The sequence below is a fragment of the Lutra lutra genome, chromosome 11, assembly GCF_902655055.1.
Source record: "Lutra lutra chromosome 11, mLutLut1.2, whole genome shotgun sequence".
Taxonomy (NCBI): Eukaryota; Metazoa; Chordata; class Mammalia; order Carnivora; family Mustelidae; genus Lutra; species Lutra lutra.
Genome location: NC_062288.1, coordinates 95,890,797 through 95,911,009, shown reverse-complemented (window position 1 = coordinate 95,911,009; position 20,213 = coordinate 95,890,797). Strand labels below are relative to the sequence as shown.

General features: G+C 40.7%; 1 protein-coding gene across 3 annotated transcripts in view; it reads right to left on the bottom strand.

Moving 5' to 3' along the window:
- Window positions 1-20,213, bottom strand: part of AGK (acylglycerol kinase) — a 72,350-nt gene that overhangs the window by 17,236 nt on the left and 34,901 nt on the right. For all 3 annotated transcript variants that reach the window (XM_047696095.1, XM_047696096.1, XM_047696097.1), the window contains exons 6-10: window positions 18,805-18,897; window positions 16,848-16,880; window positions 15,438-15,532; window positions 7,848-7,917; window positions 1,002-1,081 (exon numbers count right to left, since the gene is read on the bottom strand). In XM_047696095.1, coding sequence (XP_047552051.1) covers window positions 1,002-1,081; window positions 7,848-7,917; window positions 15,438-15,532; window positions 16,848-16,880; window positions 18,805-18,897 — 371 coding nt within the window. The remainder of the gene's footprint in view (window positions 1-1,001; window positions 1,082-7,847; window positions 7,918-15,437; window positions 15,533-16,847; window positions 16,881-18,804; window positions 18,898-20,213) is intronic.

Sequence of the window (20,213 nt, the reverse complement as noted above, 5' to 3'; positions counted from 1 at the left end):
GTGGCAGGAGGGGCGCCTGGGTGGCTCAGTGGGTTAAGCCGCTGCCTTCGGCTCAGGTCATGATCCCAGGTCCTGGGTTCAAGCCCCACATCGGGCTTTCTCCTCAGCGGGGAGCCTGCTTCCTCCTCTCTCTCTGCCTGCCTCTCTGCCTACTTGTGATTTCTCTCTGTCAAATAAATAAATAAAATCTTTAAAAAAAAAAAAAAAAAAAAAAGAAAGTGGCAGGAAAGCTTATGAGGGGCAAGAGGCATCTTCTTGATAAAAGCTGTGAGACTGATCATAGTTTATTTAAACCATACTAAAATCATAAGCCAACGTCAGAAAAAAAAAAAAAGGTAAAGAGAAAGCACTACCTACCAGACACGGAGTCAGTGCCCCCTCGGGAAGCCTGCGCCTGCACCACCCTCCACTAGGAACAGAACACGCACAGCCGCTTTCCAAGCCAACATTTTCATTCGGCACAGCGAACTCTCCGAACAGAAGTCCACTCCCATGGAAGCCAGCCACAGCCCTCTCCTCACTGCCTCGGACAGGCCCATTTCTTCCAGCTCACAACACAGCCCGGCGTCTGCCTTTCTTTCCGTCTGCAGCCTGTGGTCTCTCGATCCACTAGGCTTTCAACAAGAACACCTCTCAGGGCCAGTCTCCTAGGGCTGGAAAAGCTCCATGAGGCTGGGCCGCCCACAGGGCCGGCCCCACAGGCTGCAAGATTCCAGGCGACTCCAGGCCAGCGTGAGCCTGCCCTGTGCTCAGACACCATGGCCAGAGACACAGACGCCGTTGCGGCCGCTTCACTGCCAGCGAGTGTGGAGGAAACGGAAAGCTTTCCTAGCTTTTCTGTGTGTCAGATCTAAACCTCTGTCTCTCTTATTCATAAGTAATTCACCTCCAGGCCCATCGAACTTCGTCCTAGATGACCACTGTATATTGAAACAGCAAAGACGGGAGCAGAAAAATAGTTTTAAAAAAAATCATCCCACATCAGTACAGTAATGCTTTACTTGCTAACTTTGACGCCAGCGTCTCTGAAGGATCCCCATCGAAGGCCAGTCACTGCGAACACGGGCTGTTCCTTTTCACCCTGGAAGTTAAGTACATTCATCTTCAGTTAAGGATTACAGTTATTTGGAATGCTCTACAGGTAAGTACCCAGCAAATGCTCAGGGCCTACTTTTCCTCAAACCAAATTCTAGAAAGGATGTTCAGAATCTCAGAAATTAACTGAGTAGTCAGTAAAAGGACATGAGTAACCACACTATAAAATGAAATTAATTTTTCTGTAGTAGACCTCGTGAATCTGCTGGCCAGGAACATGTTACCGTACTTCAGACTTAAATTACGAAGTGGCTGACTACACTGGCTCTCTGACCAGTCAGTCATTGAGTCGGCCAGAATTTCTCCTCTCTCAGAGACACGTCCAGGGCAAAGCTAATTTAAGCCTGCATTCTCTTTAGAGGTCCAAGAGCTCTCAAGTCAGAGGAAAATCCTGGTACTCTAAAATGTTTGACCTGAATATCTAAAACTAGAGTCAGGTCTCTGTCATAACAAGTCAGAATAAAAAGTGATTCAGATTTAGACCAATGCTTTATGGTAAAATATCACATATTACAATCAGTGAGTTACTAATAAATCTATGAGTTAAGAAATAGAAAACATGCACAATTGAGCCACTGTCTTTAAGAGCTTGTACTTCATGATGGACCTTCCTTAAAGTATAAATATATGTGTGTGTATGTGTGTATATAGATACAGATATATAAGTCATAAAAGGTCCTTTTCCCATAGCTCAGAATTACAGCCAAGGCCCAAGACTCTGCCCATATTCTAAACACAGCTGTCACATGTGAGACACACGACTCCCCAGAACTTGCTAAATGGAGGAAGAATCAGTTCAATTTCCATCAAGCCATTGTACAACCAGCATCAGTGGAAGATTAGGAATTGGAGGACCCTTGACACTGTCAAATGCTGGTCTAGAGAAAGGACGTGAAGTCTTCCCCTCCATCCCACTTCGATCCCACGACACCGAAACAAAGTGAAGGATTTGCAGGAGAATCATGCATTAACAGGGGCAGCTTACAAGGAAAGAAACCAGCCTCTCATCCTCAGTGTGTACCTGCTCAAGCAGCATATGTGCTTTTCTGTCCCTGCACCAGCTTAAGCAAGGAGGAGGGAACTCGGGCGAGAGACGGTGGCGCACAGAGATGCTGGTGAGGCACCTCGGCCCAGCACAGCAAGGATATGCTAGTGTCCTGGGGCCAAGGGGATGTTGTGGAACACAGCAGGGCCTGGAACCATCCTGATGGTAGAAAGCTCACCAGTTTTTTCATGGAATTATCACTAATGAATACATATTCCATATTAGGGACTAGCAATACAAAAAGTATCTGCCCTCAAAGAGCTCCGGGTGCGGGGGGGTGTGCAGACACACATGATGACAGCACAATGCAGCGGGTTCACATGATGCAGACAGGCGTCGAGGTTTATGAAAACACAGAGCAGGTGTGACTGTATGCGGCTGGTGGGGAGAGGTCTGTACCATCCTGTACCGATGGCCAGGGAAATACAACATTTAAACAACATTTATAAACATATAAATTATTATAAACATTTAATTTATAAACAATTTTTATAAAAAAATTTAATACTACCTTAAATTTTATAGAATAAAGTACCTAGATTGAGGGAGGCTGAGAAGCATCGAGAGACAGAAAGAGAGAAGAAAGGGTGGCCCAGCGTCAGGGAGAGAAGCAGCACCGTGTGAGTTCGCAGTATCTACAGGAAATACGGGACTATTTCCCCCACGTGTTCCAGAGGGACTAGGAAGTGTCACAGCTAGTAAGGACAGAAATGATGGTAGAGGATTCCGTGATGAAAGGAGTTGAGAAATACCAGAACTCCTTGGTTTGAAACATGTTTACTGCAGATCTTCTTAGGATCTTTAATATGTTAATGTACATTATAAACTTCCAAAAGGAGAAATACAGTTTCCCTGAATTGTAACCTCACCCCTTCTCTGGGAGGCATTCTGCATAACTAATATTCCTCGGGAAAGGCTGAGCTAAAGCGTGCACTGTCACACCACGTCCTGGTTTAGTACTCAAGCCTTCCCCACTGCTGCACTAAGAATATTTTCTCTTCCTTCGGGGGGCAGGGGGGGTAGGAATATTCTGTTAAGATTAGCTGCAGAGCCTTGTAAGCTCAAGGTGTCATTGATTTGGGGTGCTACTCCTAGCTAGGAGTGGGACTCTGGACAATAGGAAATGAGTGTAGAAAGATCTAGAGAAGCCCAGCTATCAGCCGGATGGGCAGAGTCCCAGGGTTCAGGAGAGGCCTGGGGGTCAGTAATGGAGAGACTGGTCCCTGTTGGGGTGCAGAAGAAAGATGAACAAGGGCAGGCAGACAGAGAAGCCGACAGACAAAATACCACCGGATGTTAACCCAACGAAGGCCTGGGTGACAAGAGTATCAGATGGACAGGTCAGTAAACAAAAGCAGACACAGAAGACAGGCACACAGCCAGATTTTAACAGCAAAGAAGCTATGTTGTCCCAAGTAACTGACCTCCTGGAAAGAGAAAATGGCCTAATGGTTTGCTAAAACAAAACAAAACAACACAAAACAGAACAAAAAACTAACTCAGAATTCTAGTTGGAATAAAAGCTTAAGGGACAGGGGCGCCTGGGTGGCTCAGTGGGTTAAGCCGCTGCCTTCGGCTCAGGTCATGATCTCGGGGTCCTGGGATCGAGTCCCACATCTGGCTCTCTGCTCAGCAGGGAGCCTGCTTTGCTTCCCTTCCTCTCTCTCTGCCTGCCTCTCTGCCTACTTGTGATCTCTCTCTGTCAAATAAATAAATAAAATCTTTAAAAAAAAAAAAAAGCTTAAGGGACAGTGAAAAGAAAGCCATTTTGGTCAACTAGGTAGGTAATTCTTAATTCCTAATCCAGGAATTTTAGGAATTCTAAATAAAGAGATAGAAACAAATAGAAAAAATTCAGAAGTCCTGAGGTTTTGTTCAGTCAGGGTTTTAACAGAAGAAAGCCAGGAATGACAGAAGAAAGGGAGAAATTCTAACTTCGACCAGCAACCCTATCCTCCACTTTGGGTTCTGGGTTGACAGGTTCTAAGAATTCAACTGACGGAACAAAAAGAAAGAACTAGAAAGACTTCCATAAGTCTTTCTAGTAATTACTTTCAAGACAAATACTAGGCTTTGTCGATGTCCATATGGGAAAATACCCTTCAGAAATCACAGGACCAGGTGCCACAAGTGATACCACCTGGACAAAACAGTCACGTCAAAAAGCAATGGACCGTAAGACAGAAAAATCTAGATTCTACTTCTGTCTAGCATGACTGGTCATTTTTTTCACTCTGTCAAATGAAGATACTAACAGACATCTTGTCTTCTTAAGCCAGAGGTCCAAGCGAGACACAAGCGCACACTGAACACTGCAAGAAGCCAAACACAGAGCATCACGGTCACGTCCAAGGACTGGATCTTCGAGACGCTCCAGTTATTTATGTTTAATTGGCTTTGAGTTTGTTTTTTAAAAGAAGAAGCATCTGATATCGGGCCTTAACTATAATGCTTCCCTCCATATTCTGAAAACAATTTCCAGGAGGAAGGAAGACCGAGAAGACAAAGTCAGCGTCATGGTGCCTCAGAAGCTACAGTGGAGGCTGCTGTGCTGCGCTTCCAAGGAACTGACTTGAGCAGTTTTCTGCTTCCTGGGCTGTGTCATCAACATACAGAGCCTGTGGCCAATTTGATACTGGTTTCATTAATTCACAAAATCAGTACATTTGGAAGAAAAGAAAAAGAGGAGATAAGACTTTGAAATATAAGCACAAGGCACAGTTTTCAATTAAATCCTAATTACCCTGGAGTGTATTACTTCTCACTCACTTACACACAGCCATCAGTCACCTAGTTATTAGGAGATACACCCTGACTCACCTCCTCTGGTAAATAACATTTTAATATCTTCATAGATGCCAATCTGTGCTGCCTTCCTAGACTAGAATTTCTTTCACACAGCCCTTCCATTTTGTGAGAATGACTTAGATTTACTATAGGCTAAAGAACCCAATGCAATTTAAATCACTTTTATCATGACCAGTGACGTCAGGGTGGGGAGTCCAGACATCACTACATGAAGAAGAAAAGAAAACAAAAGGAAAACAGGCTGTAAGCGCATAGGTTCACCAATCGCAAATATGTGTCTGGCCAGTGCTGTATAACTAACAGCAGTATTTCAGGACTGAAGTTCGGAATCGTGACACAGTGTGAAACCTTCTTTCAGAGATAGCAGGGAAACTTGAGTGAATATAAAATGTTTGGAGCCTCTGAAGGGCAACCTGAGTGTAGCTGGTACATTTTAGGACCAACTCTGAGTAAATGACAGGGCTCACTGTTCATAAATTAGTTTGGTGTTAAGGCTCAGCCTTTTCAGGCATCTGCCCTTTTGTGGTGGGCGGGGCAGGGGGGGTGGTTGATGAAGGAGGAATAGCTACTTAACTACTACATAGTGAGGGTATCTTTGTTTCTAGGAATTAAATTCTTTTTAAAGAGAGGATTCCAATCAGGAATCCGGAATGGCTCTTGAGTCTCCTTCCTTCTGAAATTTTTCTTTTGGAAAAATGTCAAACCAAGAAATTCTTTAACATATAATGAACACTGTTTATCTCCCTCAACTACGTTCACCAGCCACCAACATTTTCCCCTATTGGCTTTATCTGGGTATGTACATTTTTTGTAGTTTTGTTAAATCATTTTCAAATAAATGGGAAGACTTCACGACCCTCACCCCTAAATATTTCAGCATGCGTCTCCCAAGAACAAGGAAAAACACATGTGTAACGCTGTTGTCATTCTCAAGAAATCTAGCGTTGACATATATCTAATATACATTCTGAACTAAATATCTGATTGTTCCAATAGTATCTTTTGTGGTCTTTACATTTTTCTAATATAGGATTTTGTACTGGATTTAACTATATTGCTTTAGTTTCCCTAATCTTGAAAGACTCTATCCTCTCTTGGATTTCAGGACATTGACATTTTTGAAGAGGCCAGACCAACAGTTGTTTTTAGAATGTCCTACAATTTGGATTTGATAGATTTTTCTTCTCATCATTGTTTCAGTTAGATTCAGAGAAGTGGACATTTTAGGCAAGAAACTCCATAGGTGATGTTGTATCCTTCTCAACAGATCACACGAGGAGGCAGATATTTTCCATCTGTCCCATTACTGGTGATGCTAGTTTTGATCACTTGGTTACATGCTATATGCTAGGTCTCTCTACCATACGCCTTCCCCTAGGTAATCATTTAGTAACCTGTGATGTTTTAAGACTATGTCGATATATGTTCCCCAATAACCTTCTAAGCAATGGTTTTAGCATCCACTGATGATCTCTGAGTCATTTCATTAGTGATTGCAAAATAATAACTATCATTTCTTCTGCATTTACAAGCTGGAAATTCTCTAATATGAAACTGTAGGCCCACAGATTCTTCATTTTTATTTATTGCATTATAAGCCATTAGCATTATTATTCTTTTGGATGTTCAAACTGTCCCACAGTTGGCCAGGTGGATACCATCTGGCGAGCTCCTATGTATTTTCAGGTTATTTCCATTAGTTTTTGAGTAGCTCTTGGCTCTGTTCTCGCCTTGTCTCTGAAAGCCATCTCTTCACAGAGTCCTGGTTTCTTTTACTAGGGAACAATATTTTGAGCCCAAAATCTAAGTGCCAGGTGTGTCCATTACTATGGGGTCTCATTGCTTCTAAGCCCTTTCAGTGGGCATAGCCAGCAAATATTTTTTTAAAACAATTCATGAGTTCATCTACAAATCAATAAAATGTTAGACAACACAATAGAAATATGGGAAGTTCTGCTCCCATCCAGGATGTAGGACACTACAAAGAACATTATCCCCAGCCAGGGCGCCTGGGTGGCTCAGTGGGTTAAGCCTCTGCCTTAGGCTCAGGTCATGATCCCAGGGTCCTGGGATTGAGCCCCACATCTGGCTCTCTGCTCAGCAGGGAGCCTGCTTCCTCCTCTCTCTCTCTCTCTGCCTGCCTCTCTGCCTACTTGTGATCTCTGTCTGCCAAATAAATAAATAATATCTTTAAAAAAAAAAAAAGAACATTATCCTCACCCAAAAATGAGAAAAAGCCAGATAACCTACAAAATCATAATTTTTCTTGACCCCACCAGAGAAGAGCTGAGACTACAGGACAGCCAAGTAACCTGAATTCCAAAGACAAGCCCCTCCAAAGGATGGATGGGACATGAGAGCAAGAGGTGGCCACCATGCAAATAGGTTAAGGTGAAACCGTTACTGTCCCGGTCACTGCTTCACATTGCTGGCTCTTTTACCATCCCAAACCACCACACAAGACAGTGAAATTATGCAATCCAAAGGTAATCATTGGAGGAACTAAAAGTAGTGACACTATTCTGAGAGGAGATCTATAGGAATTCTTAATTATAACAAAGAGGTCAAGATTTAGAATCTAAAACTGATAAATCAAAAAGCAATTTCATAGACTAAACACTAACGATCCACTATACACCTGAACATGATTATGATGGTAACTTTTAGGTTTGGGGGGGGTGTTTAACAAAATTTTAAAAAGTAGCATCATAAGCATATTCTCTAGTGATAACAACTAGAATAAACAGGTAAAATTCTTCTTCTCTGAGAGTAATGCTTGGGATAGGAAAGGATATTATTTTCATTGTAACCCCATTTGAACTGCTACATCATATTTTCTTTAACATATATGTGTGCATTACTTTAGTAATTTTATCAAACTCTGAAAAAAAGACTCTACCTTGATCTGCAAGACATCAAGTGGAACAGTCTCTCCTTTCACAATGGCAAGGGTGGCATCTGTAATATGTCTAAAAAGACAAAGGGAGGAGATGATCATGTGTGGAAAATAAGAAACCCTTGCCCCACCACACACACAAACAGACACACACACACACACACACACACACACACACACACACACACTCCTGTCCAGAGAACTAACAGGTTGGGAAAAAGACCTATTCCTTCAAAATACTCCCGGACAGCACAACAAATGAATATAAAAGAATTACTAATACAAATATAAGGGAAGGCTTTGGCAAAGAGAAGTTTATACAAGGCACCAATCATTTGTTTACTTCACAACTTACTGAATCCCTACTCTGTGTCTGACTCTTACCACTGGAAAATATGATACTTAATATTAACAGCATCTTTCATTCATTCCAAGAAATTTAAGCACTTGAAAAAATATTATTTGACTCTAATAACCTAAAAGGTAACTAAGGGATAGGATCTGAGCTATCTCAGCAAAATATAATCTGGAACCCAAGACCTATTCCTCTGACTTCCCAGGATTACAAGGATGTAATTTTAATGGCTGATACTTTTGTTCACAGACACAAGACTATTCCTACCTACATTCTGATCGTCAGTTAAAAAGTCTATAGGTAAGAAAACCTGGTACCACTGACAATCATACTGGGCATGTGAAAAAACTATGCTAAGCTTAAAAGCAGTTCTAGGGTTCATACTCTAATTAGATCCCAGGTCAGACACACATTAAGTTACAACAGTCAGCCAAAGAAATATTAAATCAACAAGTGGCCAGACAATATTTGCTCTTGCAGCAGAAAGAACAAGTCAACCCACATCAAACACTTTCCCTGCCCAGCCTGTCCACCCCTCCGGTCACTTACGCACCATCTCTTTATTTGGCTGGCTAGTCTCATCCTTCAGATCTTCGCTGAAACGTCACTGTTTACCCTAACCAGCCTACAGGCCCTTCCGTATAATTCTCTAGCACTACGGACTCTGAGATCAAGCAAACTGAGGGTTTGGAGGGGAGGAGGGGACGGGGTTGGGTAAACCTGCTGGTGGGTATTATGGAGGGCACATATTGCATGGAGCACTGGGTGTGATGCATAAACAATGAAGCTTGGAAACTGAAAAAATTAAATTAAATTTTAAAAAAATGGGTTGTCTTACTATGTTGTTGAGGGTCTGGATTTTACTGATTGCATTCCCATGGTATTAACATGTGTCCCTATTCCTGCATTTCCTAAAAATCTCTATCTGATTCAGCTTGGTGTGTTTGGCAAAAATACTCCAAAGGTAGTGGTGTGTACTTCCATCAGAGGTGTGTACTTCTACCAGTAAGTAGATGCAATCTCTTTGCTTTTTTGTGTGTGTGATAGTAGCAACCACTGGTAATCAATAGCTACATTAGTTAACAGAGTTGCAAAATAGTGATCTTTCAATCCTATCATTCCTTCTCACTTATCATCTGGTCCATAAAAAGAAACCTTCCCTCATCAATGATTTAGGTACCATAAAATAGAGGTCATACGATAAAATCAGGATAAATGTTGGATTTCTTAACTTCACCAATTTTCAAAATAATAAACTGATATCCCAGGAGCCTCTAAAGAGGACCAATGAGTTTTTCACCTTTATTCCGAAGTATCACTACGTACTCATAAATAGTTTTAAATATGTTTGATATGTTTCAGTGCATTATATTTATTAGCCTTACTGATACTCAAATTGTCCCAAATGAATGAGTTTCAAGGGTGGAGTACGAGGGTCAGTCGATAATCAGAAGGAACGATGAGAAAGAGCGGCCAAGGAAGGTCCCTATCAATGTCAACCACGCCGAGGAACAACTAACAGCCCCCCCGGCCCCTCAGCCCGTATTAACGTAAGTAGAATTATCTATGTTTGAAAGAATAAATTTAATATAAATACAATTTATACATAGCTAGGCACACCGTTCTACAGTTTGGGACAAATGCTTTCACTCCTGTAACCATCACCATGACCAAGATACAGAACATTTATGACATCTCGGAAAGTCCCTTCAAGGCCCCTTGTGGCCAGCGCACGTGCCCCACCACCAGCTCCTGGCCAACTACTGTTTCCTGTTTTCCAGAATGTCACATAAATTGAAACCAAACATATGAAGCCTTTGCAGTTTAGCTTTTTAGAACTGCTAGCGTGAGTATGAGATGCATTCATGCTGCTGAATGGATTTAAACACTGTTTCTTTTTTATTGCATAGTTGTATTCCATTGTATGGACTTGCCACAGCTTATCCACTCACCAGGTGATGGATGCTGGCACCATTCCCAGTTTTTGGCAGTTACAAATGAAGTGACTATAAACATTCATGTATAGGTTTTCGTATGGACATAGGACTTCATTTCTTTTGGGTAAATACCTAGCAGTGTGATTGCTGCTCATATGTTTAATTTTATTTATTTTTATAAAGATTTTATTTATTTATTTGACAGACAAGAGATCACAAGTAGGCAGAGAGGCAGGCAGAGAGAGAGAGGAAGCAGGCTCCCCGCTGAGCAGAGAGCCCGATGCGGGGCTCGATCCCAGGACCCTGAGACCATGACCTGAGCCCAAGGCAGAGGCTTTAACCCACTAAGCCAACCAGGTGCCCTTCAAATGTTTAATTTTAAAAGAAACTGCCAAACTCCTTTCCATAGTGGCTGTACCATTTTGCATTTCCACCAGGAATATGAGAGTTTCAATTGCTTTGTGTATTTGTCAGCACTTGACCTAAGGTTTCCATCTGGTTTGTTTAAGCCATTCTAACATACACAGCTAATAGTGAATTTGATTTGCACTTCCTTAATGACTAATGATGAACATTTTTTCATAGGCTTATATGCCATCTATGCCTTTGGTGAAGGGTCATTCAAATATTTTGCCCTTTTATTGGCTGTTTATTTTCTTATTATTGAGTTGAGGGAGTTATTTGCATACTCTGGATATTGGTCCTTTACCAGATATGTCCCTTGCAAATTTTTTTTCCCAGTCTGCAGCTTATCTTTTCATTTCCTTAACAATGGTTTTCAGGGGTGCCTCGGTGGCTCAGTTGGTTAGGTGTCTGCCTTCGGCTCAGGTTATGATCCCAAGGTCCTGGGATTGAGCCCCCTGTCACTGGGAATCTCTGCTCAGCAGGGAGCCTGCTTCTCCTCTCCCTCTGCCCCTCCAATCTGCTTGTGTTGTCTCTCATGCACATGTTCTCCCAAATGTAAATCTTAAACACACACACACACTTTTTTCAAAGAACATTTTAAATTTTGCTAAAGCCAAAATTATTTTTTGTTGTTTTTTATGGTTTCTGCTTTTTGTATCCTAAGAAATCATTGCCTTGGGGCATCTGGGTGGCTCAATCAGTTAAGTGTCTGCCTTCAGCTCAGGTCATGATCTCAGAGTTCTGGGATGGAGACCCGCATTAGGCTCCCTGCTCAGTGGGAAGCCTGCTTCTCCCTCCCACTCTGGTGTTCTGCTTGCTGTGTTTGCTCTCTCACTCACTCTCTGTCAAGTAAATGAATAAAATCTTTAAAAAAAAAAAATGACAAAAAAAATCACCTAACTCAAAGTCACAAAGATTTTCCTCTAAAGTTTCAGGTTTTACATCTAAGTCTATGACTGATTTCGTGTTAATTTTTACACATATGGTTCATTTTCTTGCATGTGCTTAGCTAACTACTGCAGCACCAATTGTTGAAAAACTGCCCTTTCTCCACTGAATTGCCCTGGCACCTTTGTCCAAAAAAAAAAAAAAAAAAAAAAAAAATCAAGTGTCCAGATATGTGTGGGCTTAATTCTGGACATTTCCTTCTATTGATCTATTCATTTCTTCTTTTGTTAACACCACACCGTCTTGATTACTGTACCTTTAGAAAATAAGTCTTGGAATCAGGGTAAGCCCTCAAACTTTGTTATTCTTCTTCAAAGTTATTCTGGGTAGTCTAGTTCCTTAATTTTTCCATATAAATTTTAGAATCTACATGTCAGTATCTATAAAAAGTCTTCTGAAATTCTTATTGAGATTGTGTTGAATTTAGAAATCAATTTGGAGATAACAGACATCTAAATATTGAGTCTTGAAACCCATGAACACAGATATCTCTCTATTTCACTGTTCTCTAGATTTCGCTCTTCAAAGTTTTGTAGTTTCAGCATATAAATCGTACACGTATTTTGCTAGATTTATCCCTAAGTATTTCATGTTTTTGTAAAGCACTGTTTGTACTAGAGTGTCTTTATTATTGTATTTTAGAAAATATAGTAATTACTAAGAAAGTAAAATATTTATTGTGTCTAGCACTTAAGTACAACTATAAGAAAGGAGTCACTTAGGGAAGCCTGGGTGGCTGAGTCGGTTAAGCATCTGCCTTCGGCACAGGTCATGGCCCCAGGTCCTAGGATAGAGCCCCGCATCGGGCTCCCTGCTTTGCCAGGGAGCCTGCTTTTCCCTCTCCCTCTGCCTGCTGCTCCCCCTGCTTGTGTTCTGTCAAATAAATGGATAAAATCTTTAAAAAAGAAAATAAAAAAATGAGTCAATTAGAAATTACTATACTCTCCATTCAAAAAAGTATAGTTTCTCATCTAATATGGATTCTCCTAATCTATTCTGCTCTGTACAGAATAGATTCTGGTTAATAATGTCAATTTGGTAGAAAAAGTCACCTTTCCATAGTACATAACTGGAATATCTATAAAATGTCTTTACCTTTAAAAGTATTTTGCCTTAGGTGAAACAGCAAGAGAATAGAGTGTTCTCTTCGATTGGCTTATACTGTTTTAATTATAGAATTGGTCTCAGTAACTGTACAGCCACCCTATTTGTTATTTACTGTTTTCCATACGAAATTATCAATAAATAGGCATAAGGTCTTCAACGTATCCAGTAAGTTACCAAGCATAATTACCTGTTTACGTAACAAGTCCTTATTTTAACTTAACAATCTTCTGAAGTAAGTACTGTTGTTGGGCATTTGATAAAGGCAGGTAAAGAGACTGGGGCTCAGAGAGATTCAGTAAAATTCTCAAGACGACAGAGAAAGCCTGTGGCAAAACGAAATTCAGCTGCAGGCCTTGCTCCAAGGGTGGGCTCTCACCTGGTCGTACCAAAGGGCAACCCCACAGCAAACAGGCCTCCCCCTCGGGCGTGACCAGGCTTACTTAACATGTAAATATCTAAGTCAGGAATTGCAGCCACTGGAATCAGCACTTCCCACAACGTTGGGTACAATTTAAGACCCTAAATATACACGTCAACTCAAACACTTGGATTACATTCCGGGCTCCGTAGGAAGCAAAACCAAGGTTAAGAAACAGCCTATTTTACTTTCCCATATTTCTCTATCAACACATCCTTACCCCATTTTTTCCCTCCAATACAGATGCTATCTGGGAAGTAAGCAGCAGTTTAGAAAATGAGATTCAATCTCGGAGAAAGCAAGAGGCATGATCACAAGTTGAGATTAATCTGATAGGAATACATTAATTCTGAAGGAAGCTATTAGAAAGGATCCAAGAGCTCCGCGCTGCCTCTGAGTGGTACTGAGCACCGTGAGGGCTTAGGAAGCACTTTTGAGAGACTGACCTTAAAAACAACAACAACGACAAAAAAAAAATGCTGCAACTGAAAAAGCCTTTTAATATTCATTTTTTTCCCAAAATTATATGGCAGCACACAGCTACAATACAACCCCAAATTTATCATTCCCCAGCAGTAACTGAAAGTTGTAGCCAAAGCAGCACTGCAGCACCAACCAGCTATTTGTTAGAATTATTTACCTGCAACATTCAAAATGCAAGATTCCTTTTTCTCCTGTAGTAATTACGGTACAACAAATCTTGACAGCAGTGCAAAAAGCAAAGCCTTGTACTCTTAAATGGCCTTAGGCATCTGCCATGTTGAGAGGTCTACAAAATTCTGAACCCAGGGCAGATTTACCTAATTACCTCAGAGCCCCGGGGCATGCTTATAAATTAAGTTTTATAAATCTTTAAATTTTAAATAGAAGCAGCAACAACATTAGCTTACCCCAGGGAAAATCAGCTCCCCAAAAAACAAAAGACCTTCCAGAAATTAAGACCTTGAGGGCAGCCACGCTGTGCCTACCTGGCTTTGGGATAGGCAAGGCGTTCTCCAAGGAACATGGTCTCCCTCTGGATCGCTGACATATTGGGAACATTGGGGAAGCAGTTCAAATCATCTACATTAACATAAAGCCAAAGACTAACTCTCTAAGGTAACCAAGACCCAAACCAGATAGAATTTATCTCACAAAAGCAAAAATGTTTGAATAATTCATTATTTGTTATACCCATTGCCCCTCAGAAATTCTAAACTAAGAATAAAAAGCCTGGCAAACCGAAATGCCACATGAGGCTTTAGGATGCCTGGTGAAGAGCGGACAGCCCCAATAGATGAAGGCTTGAAGCAGGAGCCGTTTTGACAAAGACTGATATGGTTAGGTCTATAGTTAGGCCTTGTGCCTGACATATGGACCAAGACTTTTATGATATAGAGAGAGACAGAGAATTGTTAAAAGATATAAAATGACTCCTAAAATTCTAACAGCAAAAGTAAATCCACAAAAATCAACCTAATAGATATCCCAAAACAGTAAAAAAAAAAAAAAAAAAACCAACAGAAAATTACCTATTACCATTGTCATGATTTTAGAAGGTTATATAACCGAAAATGTTGTGCAAAGATTTTAATTAATACCTTCAACAAGTATTTCTTTGTTGGCCTCCCCCAACTGCGTCACAAAGCTTGCATGAATGATCAGACGACTGACAATGAGAGCCTGCGAACGATTATACTATTTACTTACAGCTGTCAAAGCCAGGACTCAAGCTCAAGATTCCTATCTTCTTAAAAGACTACAGCTTTGTTTACATAACACTTTCAGGAGAAAAGAACGATAACAACAATCTGCATGACTCCTGAAGACAGTCAGACTCAGCAATTTAATTTAGATGCCAGGGCTACTCCTGAAGACAGTCAGACTCAGCAATTTAATTTAGATGCCAGGGCTACGGTGCTTTCCCAGCTGCTTTATCCATACTGCCTTCCACTTTAGGCATTCCCTGAAGGATGGGACTATTAACTATTATTTCACTGTTCTAGCTACTCATGTTATCAAGATAATGAAGCCAAGGCTACCCGTTCAGTTTTCACAAGGGACTTGCTATTTGTTATCATATATTTTTAAAGAAAACAAATAATCAATGCAAATCTGACTTCACTAGAGAATCTTCCAAAATAAAGGCACAAAGACAGTTTGGATTGGGGATGCTATCTTCAAAACTGACAGAATGACATCAGTATTCATCTCTACACCTGACCTGGGCACTTGATATCAGAACACCGGAGTCCCAGAACCCAACAGGGAAACCCCCAATGAACTAAAAGGTTGTACTTTGATTTACGTCCTCCTCTTAATGATCTGTGGTTCCATGCTATCCAAACTAAAAACAAACAAAAAATTCATATCACCCACACATGAGCTGTCCGTTCCCAGGCTCACTCACTCACAAACGCTACTACCCCACATTGACAACCTACTGGACTCTGTTTCCGCTTTCAGCAAAGAGGGTAGGACTCAAACTACTGGTCTGTCCCAATGGGATAAATCCAATGGGAATTTTACTGAAGGAAGCCTAAGGGAAAAAAGAAGAGGAAAGTTTTTATGGTTATGGTCAGAGAATCAGACTGAACAGAGCGACACAGACGTGTCCATTATGACAAAGTAACTGACCCTCAGTGCACCACCCGGTCTCTCCGGTCCCTAGACCCCAGCCAATCAGATAATACTAAGGCCAGAATGAGGCAGGCCTGGAAAACAACAGGACTCTCTGAATTTGGAAGAAGTATTTGGGTACTCATTAACAGCAACTGGTTGAAAGAAATTTGGTTACAAAAAGGAGGGTCTTAAAGCTTTTAGATAGGGGCCCCTGGGTGGCTCAGTCGTTAAGCGTCTGCCTTCCACTCAGGTCATGGTCCCAGGGTTCTGGGATCAAGCCCTGTATTCGGCTCCCTGCTCAGTGGGAAGACTGCTTTTCCCTCTCCCTCTGCTTGTGTTCCCTCTCTCGCTGTGTCTCTCTCTGTCAAACAAATAAATAAAGTATTAAAAAAAAATAAATAAAAAAAAAGGATTTAGATAAACGTGCTATTGTGACAGAGACGTATTATGTTGTCACACTATTCAAAAAAGTTGAAGATAAAATTTAACTAGAAATACCTAACATTTGTATAGTAACTAATGACAGTGTTTTATAAACCATCTCAAGTGTAAAGAAGGCAAAGAGAACGAGCAAGTTCAAGCAGCAGTCCTTCCTCCCTCCCCGTCTCCCTTCCTCAGCCGAAACCACTATCCTGCCAATGCTGTGATGCCTTTCCGGCCCCGTTATTATTCTTTGACGACGTATTTACACATCCATTAATAGTATGCAGTGCTGCTTCCTGAACTGCAAGACTCTACAGAAATGCGGTAACGTACTTTGGCAACCTGCCTTTTGTATTCAGTATTTTTTAGACTTAATCATTTTATAGATATAGATATATAGATATATTTATCTATATATATATAGGTCTATAAATCTGTAAATATTTATAGATATTTATAGATCTAACTCATTCATTCTTACTGCTACATGGCTTCCAGTACATGAATATATCATCATTTATTTATGAAGGAATTCTGTGAAGAGAATGTCCCATGGGAAAAATTTGTATTTCAAACAACAGCTTTTCTGGTAAAAGCTCTCGGGTGCTCTGGAATACTGAAACAGAGGAGTCCGCCACGGACTGACCAAAGTGTTCTAGGACAAACGCAGCTGTACTTTATTTGCTAAAACCCAAAGAAGCACAATTTGTGCCCACCTTAAGATATGAAATGACAAGAAAAGGTAAAAGGATATAAAAAGCACGGAAACGTAAAAGCTAAAATGCAGTCACTCTTTCTTGAAAGCTCACCTCATCTGCTCTTCGAAGAACTCCAGTAATAACCTACAAACATTAAAAAAAAATTATTATAAACAATGTGTAGTTCCCTCATCAAACAAGAATTGGATTCAATTTTCATGGATCACAATCTTGTGTCTGTTCTCTTCTTAGAAATGTGTCAAAAGATGTCCTGGCACTTAAAACATACAGTGTTCTGCAGAGGGATCAGAGCAAAATTAGATTGGACTCTTGACCTAAGATCAATAGCCCAAGAAAGGCTAAGATGAAATAATTACAAAACCTCCACATTATATTAGCAAGATTGTTCTGCGTTCTCTACACTGGATACAAATGTGAGGTACACAGCGATCATACAGAGCGGCCTGGGTCGCACTACACCCACACCCACACACACACACACACACACACACAGGAACAAAAGTCACGCTTTGCTACACACAGAGAAGTCTGTGCTCTATGAAGATTTCTCATCCAGGAATACGAAGACAAGGGGAACAACAGCCCTCTTTTAAAAGATATTTTTAATTTCAATTTGTACATGATGTTTTTTTATTTTTAAAATATAATATCCATGCTTTGCATTAGTGGTGAAAAAAATGCCTGAAGGAGGAAATGCTTTCTCATCATCCCACATGCCAGCTAACCACCATGAATCAGTTGCTTATGTTTTGGCATATTTCCCTCCAATCCTTTTTTCATTCAGTGCGTATTTGTATATGACTGAGATCATACCAAATACACACCTATACCAAATATATAATTTGGTCTATTTCTTAAAACATTTTGTGAAGTAAGGATGGACGCCAATCTTCTCCCTTCACCTCCTGCCTCCGTGAATTTCCGCATCAAATTGGGCCGCCATGAGGTCTACTTCGTTCTGTGTTGGCATGCTATCAGTATTCTTCACACTTCATTAAAAAGCCATATAAACAATTACGGGATCATTAGCACAGCCTTTCTAAAAGCAGCTTACTAAGGCTCACATAATTACTAAGTCAAACATAGGACACTGCTCTGTCTGCTGTTAGCTCTGGATCCCTCGACACGGAGGAAAACATTAGATGGAGGCAGAAGGCCATCAGAAATGAGGCCCAGGGGCCCCTGGGTGGCTCGGTGGGTTAAAGCCTCTGCCTTCGGTTCAGGTCATGATCTCGGGGTTCTGGGATCGAGCCCCACGTCGGACTCTCTGCTCTGTGGGGAGCCTGCTTCCTCCTCTCTCTCTGCCTGCTTGTGATCTCTGTCAAATAAATAAATAAAAATCTTTAAAAAAAAAAAAAAAGAAATGAGGCCCAGTTGTGAACGACGGCCCACAGGAGGGGAGGACGGAGCAGTAGGAGGGGCACCCGCACAGGGCTTTCCAGGGGTTTCCAATTAGCTGCCCTCGAAAAAGCACAGCTGAGGCAATGTACTTATTGTCCTTATTGGACCAGAATAAGCATTAAGGACGTGAAATTTTAAAACGAAGGCAGATACACACATCTGAACTTGTAGATCCCTGCCTCTAACCATACTATTATGAGAGAACATTTCACGCAATGGAAATGATGTGAGAATAGAAGCATTTTTTCAAAAGAAGGATCTAAGTTTATTTTATAAGAACCATCCCTCATGATTAAAACTGATTCCCTAAATCCCTAACATACAGGGCTACTCCATCAGTCCCCAAAATATTAAAAGCTTATCATACCCATCACCATTTCTTTTCCTTATTTATTCAATTTTAACCAACTTAAATTTGATACAACAAAAATCCTCCTATATGTTGGGTATATGGTTTATACAAAACAAGAGAATAAAAGTGCATGACAGAAATGTAAAGCTACACCTGTTTCAGAGAATAAGAATCCATAAAAAAATAAATTACAAAGAATTTCCTTAAATTAAAACCCCTTTATGCCAGTGCTCTAAGATCTAATTTCCATTTTCCTCACCTTCAAAATGATTTCGAATAGAAAAACAGCCATACCTCCTGCAATGTCCCATCTCCTCCCGCAACGATGATTACATCTGTGTTTTCCATCAGTTCCAGGAGTTTCTTGGCTTGGCCCTCATAATCGGTCTGAAATACAAAAGAAGTCTTTGGTAAAGTTGTCAGCCTAGGGCCCTAAAATCAAAGATTTTAAAATATGGGATATTTTCTTTAGAGTCTGACACAGTCTTTCCTCAAATTCTACATAATTGATAGACACAAAAACTCAGTAGCTATCAAAGCAATCATGTACACAGTTCTGTACTGTTTAGAATTGGAAGGGACCTGAGAAACCATCTTTAACCTTCCTTTAAAAATAAAACCCAAACCCAGTGATCTGTGTCCACTTATACACCTAACTAGTCAAAGGACTCATTTCCAGGCCAGTGCAGATTCTATTACACCATTTACCCGGCACCTTTCATCTGAAAGCAGGAAGTCAAGTGTATATGCAAATAGAGAGACACAGATGTAATGAAAAGAGCACAGATTTGGGAGCCTAAGAGACCCAGACTAAACCCCAACTCTGCTACTTTTCAGCTGAGTGGCCTTAAACTCTCAGGACCTTAACTGCCTCACCACTGAAATTATGTGTGTTGGGGTTGGGGTAGTAACAGCTTCCCCATAGTACTGTTGTAAAGCAGTGTATGAAGCAACTCGCAAGGAAACCGTTCAGGACTGGTACTGTACTTCAACAAAAGGTTGGGTTTTGCTATGATTATACAATAAAGTACAGGTGTGACTCAGAGTAGTGACAAAATACTACCTAAACCTCACTATTTTTATTAAGAGTATTTCCTCTCAGATACATATACAACCTTCAGTGAATCTAAGCCATTGCCTCTATAACCAAACAGTAGATTCTAGAACGCGTAATGCAGCTGACACTAACATAGGAAACATCCTCTCCTACTGACACTGTACGAGACATACTAATAGACAAAAATTGAAGATCTGAATTTCAGATGGGCTAAAGCACCTGAGCACAGTTAACGCAGAGGAAAAAGGAAGTCCCTAAACACACACCATGAATTTTACAAGGAATTATCTCACTTTTATTCTAAAAGTGAAAAGGCTGGCTTTATAGTTACACATTTGCAAATAGTAAATTTTTTTAAGAATATATGTCAATCAGATTAAAAGGATGGTTTGTGAGTACCCCGAAATAAGTGATGGGTTTGGTATGGGTTTGCTAAGAAAGAGGCATTTCAGACTATTCTCAACTTCTTTGACATTACTAGATCAGTAGATACAGGAAACCAGATGGATATTGTATCTGCTCTTCAGCAAGGCACCTGGTAAACTATTTGATGACATCCATGGGGACAAATGGAGAAACATGGAAATAATGTGCTAGAATACAAGTAGATTAGTTAGTTACCAACTGAAGGTCTGTGCGCAAGTGA